The 19,914-nt window shown below is 31.9% G+C and overlaps 1 protein-coding gene and 1 pseudogene across 10 annotated transcripts in view; one reads left to right on the top strand and one right to left on the bottom strand.

Annotated features, from left to right (window-relative positions):
• Window positions 1-497: 497 nt before the first annotated feature.
• The window catches only part of LOC122712941, a 60,638-nt gene continuing 41,221 nt past the window's right edge, over window positions 498-19,914 (bottom strand). For 8 of the 10 annotated variants that reach the window (XM_043933008.1, XM_043933025.1, XM_043933033.1 and 5 more), the window contains 7 exons: window positions 11,174-11,488; window positions 10,614-10,990; window positions 10,152-10,424; window positions 9,015-9,477; window positions 6,919-8,873; window positions 6,631-6,833; window positions 498-6,400 (listed from right to left, as the gene is read on the bottom strand). In XM_043933008.1, coding sequence (XP_043788943.1) covers window positions 5,710-6,400; window positions 6,631-6,833; window positions 6,919-8,873; window positions 9,015-9,477; window positions 10,152-10,424; window positions 10,614-10,990; window positions 11,174-11,488 — 4,277 coding nt within the window. In that variant the 3' untranslated portion in view covers window positions 498-5,709. The remainder of the gene's footprint in view (window positions 6,401-6,630; window positions 6,834-6,918; window positions 8,874-9,014; window positions 9,478-10,151; window positions 10,425-10,613; window positions 10,991-11,173; window positions 11,489-19,914) is intronic. The other 2 variants (XM_043933060.1, XM_043933042.1) reach the window with 2 other exon arrangements.
• On the top strand, window positions 12,065-15,555 carry LOC122713785 (annotated as a pseudogene).

Genomic DNA, 19,914 nt, shown 5'->3' with positions numbered 1-19,914 from the left:
CAAATATTACGATATTTAATAATAAAGAAAAAATGACATATCGTTACGTCTTATTTTTAAATGATTAACTGTACAATTAAACCATCATATATTTTTTTATCTATTTCAAAAAAACACGTATTAAATATTAAAATTAATATATATATGTATATTTTTCAAAATTCATTAATCCTTAATAAGTTCATCATTGTATACGAGTCATCAATGATCCCCCGGAAATATCTTCATTATAATTTTCAATTAAGAATATGAAATAAAGGAAGATACAAATAAATTTGTGGTATGTAATCAAGATTTTCTTCTAATTGAATATTTCGATATAATTTTTGTATTTAATTTTTTTTTAAACTTCAGTTTTATTTTAATCTACCAGGAACTTTGAATTTCGTACGGCACTGAAGTATTAAAAAAAAACGTTCATGTACGCTCTGTATATCCATCATGCTTGGCCATATAAGAAAATAACACGAAGCATTTAGAGACAAGAGTCAAAAGGGTTGCTCGTTATTATAACGGAGGTGATTTTTATTTCAACAAAAATAACAATTTTTTTACATTGAACTGTTTTGATAATAATATTATCGTGTATGCTACACCTGTAGTTTACTGTAGGCGTGGTATGTTCTCGCTCGCTATTAATTGTAGTTAATTTATTTGAATTAATCGCATTAATAGCGGGTTTCATAGGTAATATCGCTTCTTAGCCTTTTTTTTATTTATTTATTTATTTATTTATTTAATAATTATTATTTCACTTCTCCTTCCTCTTTTTTTCTTTTTCTTCTTTTTTGAAATCTCGTTTCGTTTAACTTTTTGTCTCCTTAGTTTCTCGCGTTTTGCACGACCGCATTGTAAGCATTATCATCGTCATCATCATCATTGTTATTACTATTATTATTTATTATTATTATTAATATTATTATTAATATTATTATTAATATTATTATTATTATTGTTATAATTATTATAATAATAATTATTCTTATTGTTATTATTATTATTATTATTATTATTAATATTATAGTACAATATTTTTAGGAGGGAGCTGAGTACCTCGGCGTGTTTTATTTCGTTCCTTTTTTTTTCTTCTCTTTATCTATGTACAGACTTTTTACTTGAAAGAGATCGATCGATAGATATCGATCTTCTTTCAGGTTACAAACGAGTAGGTACTTACATACACACGTCTTATATCGATACCTTACGTCGTTTCTAGTCTATAGAATAGTCTAGATGTGTGATTTGCCTGTCATATCAACGATAATATTCGTTTCTTTTTTTTTTTTTCTTTTTTTTTTCTTTTTATTTTTTATCGTGTCTGTGTATTTGTGTATATATTCTTATTTTCATTTGATGTTTTACGTTGCTAAAAAGTACTTAAAAAGAGGGCTGCCATTGTCGTACTCCGCTTTCTAACTTTATTATTTTGTCTAATGTACGGCATGGCATTCCACCATTTACATACAACAATATCATTCGAACAAACGTTAATCTTGAAAATATTTTTACATGTGATTGCGATATTGCATCGTACTTATACGTATGTACAAAGATTAAAGCACAAAAAGAGAGTTCAACATTTTTTTCGATACATATATAATATTTTGTGGAGTTTAGATTTGATGCAACGCAAACATGTAAATGTACATGTAGGAAGTTTCTTCTTATCACAATTGGAGAGATCGAACTATGTTGGTAATGGAATTTAATAATAATGATAAATGAAAAATGTAAATATATTCAATCGCTTCAATTGCTGCAAAAAGAAAGCAGAGAAACGTCAAGGGGGCACTCTTCGAAAAGTACAATCGGATTGCGGGTGATCGCATTTAAAAATCGCTGTTCACATTATACCTTTCCGTTTATTCGTTTTAACTTAATTTCCCATAATGTTATTTCTCTTTTCGTTATTTTAGTGGAAGCATTTAAACACGGTATTCTTCAGGACTCCGATTTTGTATAATCTAAAAAAATTTTCTTGTTTTTTTTTTTTTTCTTTCATAAGTGTAATAATAAAAATTTTGTAATGATACAATTTGTATTGATTGTGAATTACCTTTATAATCGGCTAAAATAAATGCTCTGTATATCTTATGCGAGGCTGAAAAATTTCCATGTTTTTTTTTTTTTTTTTTTTTTTTTTTTTTTTTTTTTTTTTTTTTTTTTTTTTTTTTGAGAAACTGAATCTATAATACGCATATTTATATATATATATATATAATTCCATTCACAAATCATGTGATTAATTTTTTCACGACTGCTTTTCGCATGAAGACAGATTATCAAAATAATAGTGGGAAAATGTCTTCTGATCGATACATTTATAACACACATCACTTGAAATATCGTTTACGTTGATAAGTTGCACAGAACGATATATTAGATTACTATTAAGCGTTAGAAAAGAATTTACGTCAGATTATATCTCTTTCTTTTATATCTCTTTTGTTTAATATTCATGATTTCATGATCGAAATAATATCAGTCACTATGTAGTGAAATAATGATAATGCCGAGTATTGCAAAATAATAATGATGGCGATCATAATTTTTTTACAGGTTAACGTAATATAATTGCTCGATCGACACAATCCCTACTATAATCATAACAATATGAGAAAGGACAGTATGTTGATGTAATAGATGATTACGTGTTTTTTGAGATCTTTAAAGATTCTTTTTTTTTTGTTTAAAAATATGTAAAAATCACGATATAGAACACAGAAGTTCTTTTTTTTTCGAAGTCATAAGTTGAAAAGATATTAAGAACCTTAACATGAGACTGGCGAAGCGAAGGTTAATAGTTTGTTTATTTACAGACACAGTTTTATCAAACGATTTATTTGCATTCATTCGTTTTTTCTTTCTCTCCCTCTCTCTCTCTCTCCCTTTCTTTCTAAAAATAAACGACGGTAACGTGTAACTCGCGAGAGGTAAACAACGAATTCGCAATCCTGAAGTGTCCCGATATATATACCACTGTTTATAATAAACTACGGAGTATTTCCTGTGCTAAGTCTATAGGAAAACTTTTTCTTCCATTTTTTGTTCTCAAGAAAAATGAAATCGCTAAAAGAAATGTTCAAGAAATAACACACTTCACAGAACTGTTCAAATTTCAAAATTATATTATTTTATCAACTCGTGATCGATATCAAGGAGGCTTTATAAGATCTTTTTTTTTTATAATATCGGTCTCGAGACATTTGTTTTTTTTTCTTGGACATTGTCCGATACACTGAACAATCGTGTGTCGCAGCATACATACATACATACACATATATACATATATATATGTGTCATATATATATATGTATTTATATAGATGTAAACGAATTCTATTTTATCAACATTATGATTTAAACATTCTCTATCGAACACATTTCACATGTGTGCAGTTTGTACATATATATTGGACACTCCTCCGATATGATCCTCGCGAAAACGAAATGGAATACGTAAAACGAAACGAAAATGATATTACCGCGACCCATAATATAAAGATAACAAAATTATGTATATTCATTTTATAACAATAGGCTGCGCAAATGTAGAGGCACTCGCATTATCTGACCGAATGTATTTTACTTCTCAAGAGCTTCGTAAGCTCACACAAAAGTGCATACTGAAATAAAGTACGAGAAAATACATATATATATTAAATATATGTATATATTAAGCATATACATACATACATACGTACATGCACACATACATACATCCATCGTACATGCATTCATCATACATACATTCATACATGCATGTATATGTATATCGTAACACGTTTGGTAGAAGCGATTTACGGTGCAGCAAATGTTGCAATAAAAAGCAATAATTTTCTTATGTCAAAGGGACTAAGGCTCGTTTTGAGTGTCGCGTGACTAAATGAAGGAGCAAATCGCATGGTTGAAGTTACGTTTGCATACAAATATAAAATTAGGCTATATAAAAATTTTTTGTGTACATGTGTATTCACCGATGTATGCATGTGTATATATGTGTGAATAAGTGAAAAATGTAATTTGTTTTGTAATATGTATAATTGCATAATGTATTTTGTTTGTTTGATAGTCAGAGCGTACATTCAGATTCTATAATTTCAATCAAATAAAATAAAATTCACATCCATTCGCTTATGATGGATGATAATTTTTTCCATCAATCAAAATCGCCTGTATATATTTTCTTTTATCTCTTTTTTTATTAATAAGAGAACGTAGTTCGGGAAATTTTTTCCCTAGTCAGTTCATGGCGTCTAATTCCTAAATGCTAGCTACGTCACTTATACTAAGTCTAGATTCTTACAATATAGCATACGATTAAACTAGCCATCATATACCTACTTGTTCAACTTAAAAATTAATATTGTGTACTATGTACAACACTTAGAATTATACTTTTTTTTTTTGTTGTTTTGTTTAAAACCCACTTCACCAAGGAGAGAATATTTAAAGTGATCTCTTTAAGACAGTACACTGTCAATATGTGCGAGAATGCATTTCATATGTCTCTTACGTCAATTATATTGACTCCTTGTCAAATTTGAGGCTAATATGCCTTTCGCACTGGTACAACAGTTGAAGCTATTTTTTATAATTCCAGACACATCACAGACTCATTCCAAATAAAAACACGTATGCCTTTTTAGCGTTGTATCATTTTTTTAACGATTATACATCATTCATTATATACAAAAAAGCGTCTCCATTGTAAACTTGGGCTAGCCTGGACGTTCCACAGGTCGAATTTTTCGATAATGTTTGTTTCTAATCTTAGAAAGAATCGAGAACTTTTGTACGATGAACATTTCTTTCTATATATAAACATAAAAATGTTTAGAATGATAATTTAACATTTTCACGAGTTTTTGAATGCATTAGAAATATTTCATATATATATTTTTCAAGTTCATTAAAAAAATATTAAATATCACGATCCAATATATGTACTGTATATGTACTAGAAGATTTAATAATTTTATAACATATGCGTAGATTGTTCTGTGTCGTTTTAAAATTAAAAGATCCTCATGGTTTTTACAACTCCATGTTAGAAATTAACGATATCTAAAAAAAAAGTATTTTCTTAAAAAACAAAAATAAGTGGCGGTGAAAATGGAAATAATTATATTTAATCTAGCTGATAATTATACACAACGTTTACGTACATATTAGCGTGAAGAATAAGTAATGCGTAAAAAAATATCAATTAATAATTAAAATTACGCAGCTAATTAGTTTCTCGTACGCTGGATGAGCATTAAAAAAATAATAATGCTTCCATAAAATAATCACATTTACATGTACACTGAGAGTACGGAAACGATCCTCGACTAAAAGAATACATTGACGGAATATGAAATTTATAAAATAATAAACTCTATTTAAAACCATCGTATTTATAATTTCCATTTCGGAATACGATAAAGTTCGTGATAAAAAAAAAGAAAAGAAAAAAGTGAGCAAACGAACGAAATGGAACGAAATAAGAAATTCTTTCGATTCAATTATCATTAGAAAAATTATTAGATACGACCAGTTAGAACGCAATGGCTAACGCCCGAAAAACATTGGTAATCGTGAAATATTCGATATTTATTGTTGTAGTCTGAATAAGACTTCCGTCCAGTATGAACAAACTGCATAAATACCCTAAGAAGAACATTTCCACAGCGTGTAGATTAGCACACGTTGCTAACTTATTAGACTATCAATCCTCATCAGAAAGTGGCTCGTACTGCGCAGAAAGCAATGGTGCTGGTTCGGCTTGCATTTGTTCAGATTTTGTCACAGAAGCAGATCCAGAAGTTGGGGGTGGCGGTGCAGGAGGTGGGCCAGTATGAACGCCTAACGCACTAAACGGATAAAAAGTTGTAGTAGGCGCTGGTGCAGGTGGTTGAGGAGTTTTATTTGGTGTCTCATCCACCATCATTTCTCCACTTGAGGGACTTTCCACATTTCCTCCAATTTTCTCATCTTTTTCTGCACTTGTGATATTTCCTCCATTTCTATCGGTTGTATTACCCCCTTTATCATCTTCAGATGTACGCATCACTTCAACGATCTTATTCTTTACGTAATCCAAAGGTGACAGATGAGGCTTGGAAGGAGTTCCGGAAGTCGATGTGGCAGTGGTTGTTTCGTATAGGCGACGCCCATAGTGATTAGTACCTGTTTCTGGAGGTGAAACAGGTTCGACTGAATGGAACGATTGTTTTCCTACCGATGCTGCTGACTGTTGATGTTGATGTTGCTGCTGCTGCTGTTGCTGCTGCTGCTGCTGTTGCTGTTGTTGCGATTGTTGTTGCGTAACTCGAATTATTTGACGCTCATCTCCAGTCTTCACGGAATCGGGTTCGTTAGCTTTTCGTCTCTTCCACTGATCTTCCGAAATTTGATATCTAATTAAATAAAAAATAATCTTTGTATAATATATTAATTTTATTTAATATAAAAAAATTTGATTTTTATGTAAGTAATTATATAAAAACTATATATATTAAATAGATATATTCCATGCTATAATAAACAATTTTTTCCATTCTCAATTGCTTGTTCAAAATTTTATTATTTAAATATAAATTTTGCATATGAAATTAAAATAATAAATTATATTGTATTGAAAACTTACCCACTATACGATCTATACGAGGAATGTGGAGGACCATAATCTTTAGAAACAATATGATCAACATGTTCTCCAAGAGTAATAGGTTTATTGCCACCTCCGCCATTGCCGCCTGCATTCCCAGCTCCACTGTTGCCACCATTTCCATCGCCAGCAGGACTGTGAGCCATCCCATTAGGTTCTACTGGAGCTTCTCGGTGAAATCCCTAAAAAATTTTCTATTGTATAAGGCATATCTGCGTTTTATACATATAAAACATTAATAAACAATATTTGATCGTTAACACTAACACAAGTTACCTGGAAAAGACGATCACCAGGTCGTTGTGGTTGGGCATTTCCACCAGTATTTTCAACACTTTGGTTAATTTGGTGTGTTATAATAGCATCTATCAGACTGGCAGCAGTTAATGTAGATGCTGATTCATTTTGTTGTTGATTGGAGGACTGGTTTTGTCTAGAAGATGACTGTTGTTGCTGTTGTTGTTGTTGCTGGGATTGTTGCGGTTGTTGTAGCCTAGAGGATTGAGTAAATCCACTATTTATTAATCGGCTATCCCTATCAAGTTGTTGCTGCTGTTGATCTCTGTACAATTGAGCCATATGTTGCCTTCTTTCAACCTCCATCCTCTGTTGTTGTTGAATATGTTGTTGAAGCTGTTGTTGTTGTTGTTGCTGTTGTAAATGTGCTAGATCTCTTTCTCTTTGTTGTTGTACAGCCAAACGATGTTCTTGATGTTCTTTTTCACGTTGAGCAGCAGCTACTACCATCTGCTGATGAATCTCTTTTTCTCTTTGTTGATGGACGGTAAGACGATGATCAGTATGTTGTATATCTTTTTCTCGTTGCTGTATTGACAATCTGTGTTCAGCATGTTGTACATCTTTTTCTCTTTGCTGAACCAATCTATGTTCCTGTTGTTGAATTTCTTTCTCTCTCTGTAATCTATATTCTTCCTTCTCGCGCAAATGAACTAGATCTCGTTCCCTTTCTCTATCACGTTGATGATGGTGAGCTACTGCCATTCTATGATCTTGATGCATAGTTAAACGATGTTTATCCCCATAACGGTCGGCCAACAATCTGTCTGCCATGGTCTTACCAAGACCTTCGTGACTGCTACTCCCAGATGCAGGATGTCCATGTGGATGAGGAACCGGAAGACTTGGTTGCTGTACAGCAACATCCACCAAACTGGAAAAGGCCTCCAGTCCTGGTGGTGGTGGCGGATAATGAATTTGCTTTTGCGGATTGTGCCTTTGTATCACACCTTGACGAGGTTGTGTATGGGTTTGAGGTGGGGGTGTGCTGGTATAATATAACGTCGAAGGTCCTTCATTCTTACTATTACCTTCAGACGTGCCAGCACTTCGACTTCGCGCATGCATTTGTTGACTGGTTATATAGTCATTCATAATAATTTGTCTTGACGATAGCTGTTGCTCCATAGTATAGCTAGGAGGTGGTCGTCCCGAATAAGAATTATATTGATTGCTATGCGTCACCACTACTGCTGCTGTTCCGGCTTGAGTCTGACCTTGACCAGGAATATTACCTGTTGTTACAGGTGAATGCCTAATTGTTCTATGATAATCATACATTGGTGCACGCTTATCCACATAGGGATGAACAGGAGTTCCTTGAGTTATGGATCCTGTTTCTTTAGGTCCTTGATTACTAGGTGCATTAACAGTCCCTGCACCGCTAGTCAAATTAGGTGTTCCAGCTGCACTGCCAGGATTTCCTGGAGGAGTCATCTGTCTAAGAAGACCTTCATAACGTGTATTAGACACAGGAGTTCCGTGTGTAATAGAACCACTTTTATGGCTTGTTGTCACTATTGCGCTCAATTTAGGCGACAATTTAGGATGTGGTGGTGGTACTGCAACTTTATTCATTTTAGGTGTAAGAGGTGCTTGAGGTCGTGGAGACGACGCGTACACCAATGGACTTTTGGCGCCACGACCTTGTTCCGCATGGGCATGAGGATGATAATAAGCACTCGAAGGTTCTGGCCGATAGAGAGTGACCGTCGGTGGTTTATGAAGTGTTTGAAGGGAATGATTATATTCTTGCTGTTGTCTTGGTTTTTTAATGCTTAAATCAAGAGTGCCCTCAGTGCTTTCCCGTAATGCTTGTTGTACTTGCATCACAACTAAACCTTCCTTTGGAAGTATGTCTGATGTAGATGACTGATTGTTCGATGGCGCGGGTGGACAGGGAGTAATTGTTGCTTGCATTTGACCTAATAAAATAATTTTTATATACAATTGTACAAATTTATTTCATAGTTCATTAATTCAACATAATTTCTAAAAAAAAAAAAAAGAATCACTAGTTTTTAGAAATAATTTGTAACAAAATAATATTCTTTCATATAACTTACCAATTTGCTGAGGACTAGAAGCAGAACGATGACCATGGTGAGGACCGGATACCACCGACAACGTAGCCAAATTCGAATCCCTTGACATATTAGTATTTGCCATAGTTGATGTCGGTTTATATTCTCTTACAAATGTAATATCATTTCTATGATCCGTTTTTAATATGCTCGATATCGTTGGTGTTCCAGAATTTATTGATACTGAAGGACCACTGGTACCAGCTGGACTGTTAGGATTACGTTTCAATTGCATCTCAATAACACCAAGCATAAGATCCTTCACAGTAAGGGGATTGGAGTTGTTGCTAGTAGTGGATGGTGGTGAATGCGAAGGTTGTGCAACTTGTTGATGAGATTGCTGATGCTGTTGTTGCAATGATGTGGGATTATTAGCAGTTGTCAACGTGACAACCACACCATTATTTTCTAAATCGGTACCTCCCTGACCTTCGTCCGCCGTCTCCTGAAACAATCAGCGAACCTCTATCAGACGGCCCTATCAAGTAACAAACTTCTTTCTATATTTAAATATAAAACAAAATAAGAAAATAAAACATAAAATGCATTGGGATCATTTTAATACGTTTAAATGCTACAGGATAATTGAAATAAATAATTAAATTGTTAAATATATTATATTTAATATGATTTAATCAATTCTCAATTTTTAAATAAGTTTTTGATAATTCTTTAATGTAAAATAATCTTTAATATAAAAGAAAAAATAATATGAAGTAATTAAATAAAATATTCTTATATTATACATATATCCTTGGGAATGAAAAAATTTTTATATATAAATTTTATATAAATAATTAAATTACAATTATAAAAAATTTAATCACTATAAATTCATATATAAAAATATACATAGCAAAATGTGTCTTAAAAATATAACATTTCAAAAAATAATTATTAAATACATAAATATATAAAAAAAGAAAATAAATGCATTTAATAAAAATATAATAATCTTATTAAAATAAAATTAATAAATGCTTTAAATATTAACATTAATTATGATTCATGTAGCAAGAAACGCATTAAAATGTTTCTATCACAAATACTATAAAAGCTATATAATTTACTCTAGTATCTCCTTCTTAACTGTCAACCGGATAAAAACTTTAGTCTTACCGTGGCGGAGCTATCATAATCTTCTCTAGTACCAGCTGAAGCAGCATTGCTACTTCCACTGGTGGAAGACTGTTGCGACGGACCTATGCTCACCGGCGGTACTAATGATACCACAGCAATATCCGCTAATTTCTCACCAAGTTTTTGATCTGCCGATCGCGAGAAAGCTATCGGCAGATTCGAGGATGCTGTGGCACCCGGTGTACCTGGTGTACCACTGGACAAATTGTTCGCTGGACTGCCTGCACTAGCTGTATCGCTTGAATCATGGACCTAAAAAAAGAAAAAATGTTTAAATATTTTAGATATTCTGAATGGATTGTTTTACAATATAGTATAATTTATATTATACTTATATAATTATATATTATAATTTTTTAAAAAAACCTAATACACTGGTTATGAAATATATGTAAATTAAACTTATATTCTTTCAAATATTATCATCAACCAACAACTTACTGCCAATTCATCACAACTACTCGTACTGCTACCACTTTCTTCTTCATCTGTCAAACAAGGTCTCCTTTCTTCGCCTAGAGATTGATAATACTCTGCAACCACCTGATCTAAGCTTAACTTTTTCCGATAAGCAAAGTAATAGTTTTTGCATTGATGATTCGTCTTTCCTGGTATTTGTTCGGCAACTTTCACCCAATTGGTTCCATGCTCTCGAAGAGCTCTCCTCAGCTGTTCCAATTCCTCGTCTGTCCATTGTCGAGCAAGGGAATCGGCTGAGTCTTCGGGCACCTCGGCACTTCCTGTTAGGTGTGGCGCCAATCGACGAGATATTCGATTGAAGCAGGCCGAACAACATTTCGTCGCGTTACTTGGTATTTCTGGATGAAAAAGAAATTGAAGAATAAACATTACATTATCGATAAATATTTTTGAAAATTGATATTTCGATAAATTATAGAGAAAAATAATTCGACGCATAATTTTTGTTAAATTGTTTATATTTTTATGTAATTTTACAATATATATATTTATTCTCGTATATTTACTCATTGATTACTTACGAAATTCTTGAATAATTGGATCACGAATTTCAGCTGGTAGATCGAGCCACTTGGCGGGTAAAGCTCGCAATCTTTTTACCCTTGTCTTTGAGGCGTTGTTTAAATTCGGGCAACCTGGCAATGGACACGCTGTATATCGTCCTCTAACTGCTTTACACCTACAGGTATTGCACACGCGCGCACCAGGTGCGATCTGATCCTCTCGCAGACCATACTGGGACGCTTGGCTTCGCGACAATGCCCTGCTCTGCGTGTTACCTTCCACGATATTTTGACAAACCGTGCAAGCGTGGGGGCCAATCTGTCTTCCACCTTCTGAAAAAGAAAAAAAGATATTTCATTCATAAATTATTACCATTTATCGTGATTTTCTTAAATATAATGAAATTTTAAAAAATTTTGAAATATCGAATTCTAATAAAATATGTTGTTCTATACTAATCAATTATTGTCACCATCAATATATATCCCGATTATAAAATTATTTTATATTCGAATTTTTTTTCTCTCGAACATTATTCCATATTTTGACGTTTTCTTCGTTACGAAGTTCAGCAAATATCAATCGCTTGATACAATGATGGCGGTTCCAAAGCTTCGTAACAAGAACTCTACGAGGAGAGAAAGAGAAAGAAAGAAAGAAAGAAGAGAAAGAGAAGAGAAGAGGGAGGAGGACGAATATGTAGGAGGATGAGGAAAAAGCGATGAAGCAGCAGGTCGGATGGGAGGAGGACGGACAGGTCGGGGCCGTACGGAAACGGAGCGAGAAACAGAATAATTACCGAGACTTTGCTGGTTAACTAATTAAGGGTAGCCAATTAAAAAGTTCTCTCTCGCCCGCAGCCTCGCAAACATTGACGTAGAGGCGGGAGACATGGTAAAATCGCTTTGATGGTTTTACCCCCGGAAACTGGGTGGGTGCCAGGTGAAAAATTTAAGTTTATTCTTTCCACTGGGCCATTATTGCCAAGGTATCGTGGGGTCATTTGCGTAAGTAGCATCGGTGAAAAACGGTTGAAAGCGAAAGAATATGACCAGGTGCGCGATTCAACGAAATATTTTTTTCTATGGCCAAAGGATAGATTAGGGAAGCAAGAACAAGAGCAAGAAAGAGTGAGAGAGAGAGAGAGTGAGACAGAGAGAGAGAGAGAGAGAGAGAGAGAGAGAGAGAGAGAGAGAGAGAGAGAGAAACTGAGTTTAATATACTATATACTATTTTTAGAGAAAAAGAAGTTTAAGAATGGTTTTTTTTTTTTTTTTAGTAATAATCTCTGGTTCTCAACTTATGCTAATTTAATTTTGATTTCAATAGTATGAAAAAGTTGGAAAATTGATTTATTATCTGGAATAGGAAACATTAGAATATTAATTGTTAATAGATATATTTAATCAAAATTTTATAGAAAGTTTATTTTTAAATTGAAATTGGAATAATGAATGAATAAATAATTAAATTATAGTTAGAAACTTATTTATTAGTATTATATTTTATTTTTATTTATTTATTTTATATTTTATTTTGTAAAGAAAACAATTATATTAAAATAATTTAATAATAATCCAAAATGTTTAATCTTTAATGGTGTCGTTTATTTGAGAAATTTTTATATTTCTTCATTGCATATATGATGTAATTAATCAATTTGTAAATCATACAATATTCGCAATAATTATTAATTTCTAGTATGAGATGAACGTCTTGTTAGTTTTGTGTTATTTACATCAATCAAATAAATCAATAGAATGTTTGATATAACAGACAATTAAAGCTACATTAATAAACTAATTTATGACTTTAAAAATTATTTTACTTGTACTTTTCTCTATTATCATTTCTCCTCGTAAATTTAATAATTTATAAGATGATTTTTTAGATATATGAACCTTTTAAATTTCTTGATCACATTAAAGATTAAATTTTCTTTCATAATAAATGCAAATTTTCATTTTATACAACGAATAAATAAATAAATAAATAACAAAGATAAGGATTTAATTCATGATTTTTAATAAGGATCGAGGCCATTATCCGATCAATTCTATTCAAGTATTTGTAAAATTATCCATTGGATCGTATATGCAATGTTAAATTATGAGAAGCAATTTCTCCAGCACAAGGGAATAACTGCCAATCAGTGTCGCGAATATTCCTCGTATGGCATTTATATGATTGCTCGGTAGATAATTCTTCCTCTCGTCTCTTCCGTTGGCTATATCCGGCCGATACAGTAACATCGGTAGTCCTGCGTCAACAATAATTTTCGCCATGTTTCGAAAGATACGAGTATAGTGTGTGACAGGCCTCCAGAGATTAGTGCATGTATCATCGTCCAATATATCAAAGGCGTGCAGATCACTTTGAACGATTGCAAAATCGTAGCTAATTGTTATAATATTTAATATTGCATTGGGATATATTTTTGTGTGATGAGAATCACACAAATTGCATCACAATTATAGGTTAGAGTTGTTGTATTACTTTTTTTAGTATATATTATATTTGTAAGTTATCTTTGAATTTCAAATAGTACCCTTAAGTCATAAAAAATCAAAAATATAGAATGAAAGATAAAAATGAAATATTACTTATTATAAATGTCGCGGTACATCCATGGAAAGTAGTACATCCATCGAAGGTTAGCAATTGAATGCCATGGAAGTCAATCAGCATTATAATTACCAGTGGCGCCATGAGGCTCACAAGTGACTTGATTCAACAACTTAAATTGAAGAAAAGAGAAAATAGTCATATTTGTAAAGTTTTTAATATTATCATTATTTCAATATAACAATATAAATTTTTAATGAAATATATTTTTTATTTCTTAATAAAATATTAATAAAATAAAAATTATAATATATTACTGAAGTAAACAACACAACTATAGGCAATATGTAAGTATTTAATGCTAATATTGAAATTATTTTATAATTAATTCAAACTTTAATTATTATTCCTCCAAACAACTATAATATCTATAATTATTCGAGACAAATTCAAAATAATTATCAAGAATAGACGTGATGAAAAAAAATACACGTTGCAATAATTTTCATAGAGGAAATTTATATCTCTTGGATATCTAATATTTCCCGTAAAACTATTTTTATTCTGCGTAGGAGCATTCAAGGCCGCGAAACAAAGACTATTACAATCGGAAGAATGTCGTCGAGCTTGTTCAAACGATAAGTCAAAAAGAAGGAGAGTGAGATAGAAAGAGAAACAGTGTGAGAAGCAGAGAAACAGAAAGAAAGAGATGAAATAAAAGTGGTGAGAGAGGAAAAGGTATGGTACTCTCTGGTAAGGGAGAAATATTAGCTACGTGCTAATTAAGCTGGCTCGAAACAGAATAATGACAAGGAGTATACCTTGAATATTTCATAAAGGGTATCACGAGAGAACTAGTTCCATACACCTTTCCCTTTCCCTTCTTCTTCCCTATTTTATTTATATTTCCTTTAGCTCCATCCACGCATGTAATTCTTTTATTCTCCATAATTCTTTTTAAACCGATCAATGATTTTCGATCGAAATTCATTATGAGAAATTTCATTAATTGAATCAACGAGGATGGATCATAGTGAAAGATTTTTTCATGAATATGAATCACGATAAAAATTTTCAAATCAAAATTAATATTTGCACTAAAACCATTTACATTTTCACGTATTGATCATCGAATTACAATTTACAAAAAAATTAATATAAAATGAACTGTATAGTATACATCAGATGTATTTTAACTCTCTAATAATCTATTCTAATCTTTAATAATGAAAAGTTATATTCACGAATCACGTTTAAAAAATTTAACATTTAAAAAAAATTTAACATTTAAAAATTTAACAAATGCACAAAGATAATTTTCTAGATGCACAAAAATATTAAAATCAATATTGAACAATTTTATTAATTATTTTTACTTATTAAAACGATTTAAACAAAATGAAATATTTAATCGTGATTCATCCTCTGCTTAAAATTTTAATATCCTAATCAATTAATGTTAAATCCGACAAAGAAATTAGAATTATTTGATTATTTATTGAGATAAAATAATTGTATAGAATATACTAAACAATGTATTTAATTTTTTTTCTATCTTGTAGCCGTGTGCGTATCGATGATTCAAATGTGTGAACAAGCATGTAAGGGTCGACTAATGGGTTAAACCAACAAGTGAGCATTATTACACGTGTCCCCTACGTGCATCCGCCGGCTCTGGTGTTAATAAAATATTCTCTTTGATTTTAATCGTTCACGTGTATCTGCGTATTATGCGTCGAGCAAACAGAGAATATCGCCCGTTTATTCATTATGTCTGGGAATTAAGCATAGAAAGAAAGCTCGATTAACCTGGCTTAAGCAAATGGTCTTTTAATGTATATGAACTAAATGAAATAAACAGGAGTTTATTAGCAAACGAAGATAATGTTCCATTTCATTTTTATTCATAATATTCCGTTTTAATATTAGTTTAATATTACAGGCAATTCGTTGATAGAATTGTAAAAAAGAACGAAAGAAGATAAATTTTTTCTTCATTTTACGCTATTTGAATGTTTGACGAGTATAATTAGAAAGTTAATCAATCGGAACGAACGAATCGAAACGAAAGTGATTTTCTTCTATTTAGCATTGTTTTATTTGATTCAAAAAATTATACGATTTTTACAAAATTTTGATAAGTAGATTTATTTCGGTTTTATTTCTAATTACCTAATATATGAATGATTATTGACTATCTATTAAAATAATTAATTCAACAAATTGTTTCATTCAATAAATATTTTCTTGATTAAAAATAAAAAATATAATGAATAAAACTTGCACTTTTGATCATCCAATCATAAATCCAATATCACAATTGGAATAATTAGAATAAAAATTCAGAGCGAGTTTTTTTAATCTTGCAAGATTCGTTTCGCGAGCAAGAATGGAAAATTAAAATGGGTAATTTAAAAGTGTTTGAAGATTATTAATAGATTCTTTTCCGTGCCACTCATTTTATTAATTATTGGATACGAATTATTTATTGATTGCTTTTGAAAAACTAGCTTTATTAAAATGATTGAAATTCTTCATTCGATTATTATACAACGATTATACAATTTTGTTAAGAGAGATAGAGTGTAATTTAATGAAAAGAAAATTCTTTCGAAAACGCTCTTCCCTCTATCGATTCTAACGAATTTTTGTTTACGATAAATTCTGCAAGAGCAGCGTTTGCACATCATTAAAATGTGCTGCACTGAACACACATGGCCAAACATCGGTAATCGAATCATTCTGGATATATGTACACGGATATATGCGTATACATGTGTACACATATATTTACACGTAGACCCCATTCCATAAAGTTCCCCAATTCCAAAGATTTTATTCCATGGCCAAAAACCACGAGAATAATATTCATCGATATTCATAACAGGAATAAAATAATTCGACGTAGTAATTTCCATTATCGCGTTACGTTTTACGTATTTTCCGTTATATGCATATGTATAACGTTTCGTTTTAATGAAAAATACAGTTGAATCGAGATGGAGAGGGATGAGCAGGAGGGAAATGTATCCTATATATTGAATTATAGAAAAATGAATTTCTCGTTATCTGCCGTAATATTACGATTGATTTGACTTGGTTTGTATCGTTGTATTATTATACACGTTCGACGAGATTCCTTGTCCTCGTATTCGCCGGATCACGAAAAACCCTACCGTACATATTTGCTTTTAATCATTTTTGTCGAAACCGTACCGTTATGTAATCTCATAAATACGTAAATAAAAAAACGCGTCGTTTCGATGCCTCGAAATGTTGGCTCGTACAGGAGAAATCTATCTACCCCCCCCCCCTTCCCTTAACCCCTTTCGGTTATTCGTTTTAATTTCCATACTTCTTCATTAAATGAATCTATGTTCATCGAACACGCATTACGTCAAACACAGAAAGAAAATGAAATTTTTTAAATTTCCCTCTCTTTTTTTTTTTATTTTTATTCGAGAGACCTTGGAAAATATCACTTTCTTTTAAATTGAATTTCGAAATTTTGATCCGGAAAAATTGATAAAGACGAAGAATTAAAATAGTATCACATAAAAATAATGTTATGAAAAATTAGTTCAATTACAGAAATAATCGATAATTTATAATTTCTCAATTAATATTATTAATTCATGAATCAAATATAAAAATTCAGATAATTATTAAACATTTCTAAAATAATATTGAAACGAAATTTTCTAATTATTAATTAATTCTAGTAAATTTTAATTGAATTTATATATCTGAAGAAATGTTTTAGGATATGTTTGTTTATGCCATATAAGCAATATTTGATAAAAAAAATTTTAATAATAAAATAGAATAAAATACTTTTTATCCATCATAAAATCCTAAACAAAAACGAATTCAGACGAATTTTCACAACCGAATAAATATCTCATTCTTTTAAAACATCTAAATTATTAATTTTTCAATCTCAAATTTATCTCTCATGCATTAAGTAACATTTTATACACGATTATATCATATATATATATATACATATTTTCAGACCAGACATATATATATATATATATTTACATGCTTACAGGCAAGTAGAGCACACGCGGAAGGCTATATTAACCGTGCACGATGTGTACCCATACGTAGATAATCCATTATTTGCACAACGAAAACGCGGCCATGCCTCTCCTGTCGAATTCAACCACATTCTCTCTCCTTCCCTCTCTTCTTGCCTCTCCACCTCTCTCTCTTTACCAACTGTCTAATGCACACAGGAACGCGACGACTGTGTGTTGCTCTGCAGCTAAAGGCATTAATTGGGATTAAGTAAATCAAGACGCTAATTAGCTCGCGCCAAGTGTATGCGCGCGCCTACCAACGGCCTTTCGAACTGACGATGAGCTACTACCTCCCACCACTTCATCTATTCATCTTTCTCACTCTCTCGTTCACTCTCTTTTTCTCACTCACTCTGTATCAAAATGTTGCCACCCCCTCCATACCAAATTCTCTAACCAATGTAACTAACTACCAACACCAAGAGAGATCACCGTTTCCCACCCGGCCATTTAATTTTCCCACCCATTTGCTATGGCCACTGGCTGCTACGATTACAAATTATCCGTGTAGACAGGAAACACGTGTATTTGCAGATAATTTTCGTTTATATATATATATATATATTGGGAATACATCATTAGTGGATATTTTTCTCTGTGAACGAATGTTTCAAATGGATAGATAGGATACTTTGTCAACGTTCGATAGATGATTATCTTTGAATAGGGAGCGATGGACTGATTTCGTTTGTGTTCTGATTCACGCTTTAAAATCGTATTGCGATGATTTCCTATAGAAAAGTTTCCGATATATTGGACTTTGTTTTTAAAAATATTTAATTACTATTTGTTATGCTATAATATAGATATTTATAAAACAAAATGAAATATAGATTCTTAACATTTTGAATTTTAAATGTACTCTTTTCACGTATTCGATTAATTCTTTAATCTTTATTCTTTAATCGACATAATGATATTCGAGAATACAAATCTAGTTAAAGCAATCAATTAATCTAACAATTATTATCAGTTTTATAATTATTTAAAAACGATTTTAAATTATATATCTTTTTTATTTTAAATCTCAAGCATCACTCAAGAATTTAAAAAAAATGAATGAAAATGAAAAGATCAGAGGACAAAAAGTCAATTATTTAAATTTTTCCATATTTTATCAAAGCTTCAATCAACAATATTAATCTTCTACAATTAAATTATATCACCCACACAATATATTTACAAATATCAACCGCTATATTCGTCACGATCAAAATCAACACCAATCATCTCCCTTCCTCCCAATGCAAAACTCACCATCCTGTTAAAAATCTCCACAAATCCCATCACAATCGGGATATAAATTCAATTGTTTTGCCAATTATATACACCATCCAATTAAAATTAGATTCCGTAGGGGATCGAATAAGGCACCATATGGGTCGATGAAACGCAAAGAAAGAATAAGTGAATTTCTGAGCAGGTGAGTATTTATTTCATTACAAGTGAAGGAGCGTATCTACGGGAGACACAGAGCAAAAGAGATAAAGCAATTGAACCGAACATGTTCGGGATAGAGAAAGGGAGAAAGAGAATGAGTAGTGGGGGAAGCGGTGAAGAGAAGCCGCAGAAAGCCCGTACGGATCCTGGTAATATCGCGAAAAGTGTTTGCTCAGCTTGTCTCGACCGAGCTCGGAGCATTAAACCGCGAGAGCGTTCTTTCTCGTCTCCCCGGGATCCGGGGAGAGCGATACCGACCTCTCCAATGTGTACACTTCTGCTCCCGATTATACGTTGCGAGCCCGAAGGGCTATCTCCTTCCTTTCCACCGTGGTGAATTTCGATTCTGCCAATTGAGGCGGTGATCAGTTTCCATGTACTTTGTCCCTGTCCCGGCGACAATTTAACTAACAGCTCGTGGAAACACGAAAGGATGCGCCGTGGATGTTTTCACGAAAGCTACAGGATGGATTTGGTAGTATGAAGAAGGAAATTTTTGAAAGTCAATAACGATATAGGATGTATAAAATTTTTTTGTTGAGAATTTGTGCTTCCGAGAGAAAGAACTAACCTCTACGATATTACGATAATATCAATGACAAAAACTTTAATTTAGAAATCCCAAAATTTCATAAAAGTAATTAGAAGCTTCTATAAAAAAAGATTCT

Source organism: Apis laboriosa, unplaced genomic scaffold, assembly GCF_014066325.1.
Source record: "Apis laboriosa isolate Shangri-la unplaced genomic scaffold, ASM1406632v1 scaffold112_cov148, whole genome shotgun sequence".
In the NCBI taxonomy this organism is placed as follows: Eukaryota; Metazoa; Arthropoda; class Insecta; order Hymenoptera; family Apidae; genus Apis; species Apis laboriosa.
The sequence above is the reverse complement of the archived record's forward strand: the minus strand, read 5'-3'. Positions and strand labels throughout refer to the sequence as shown.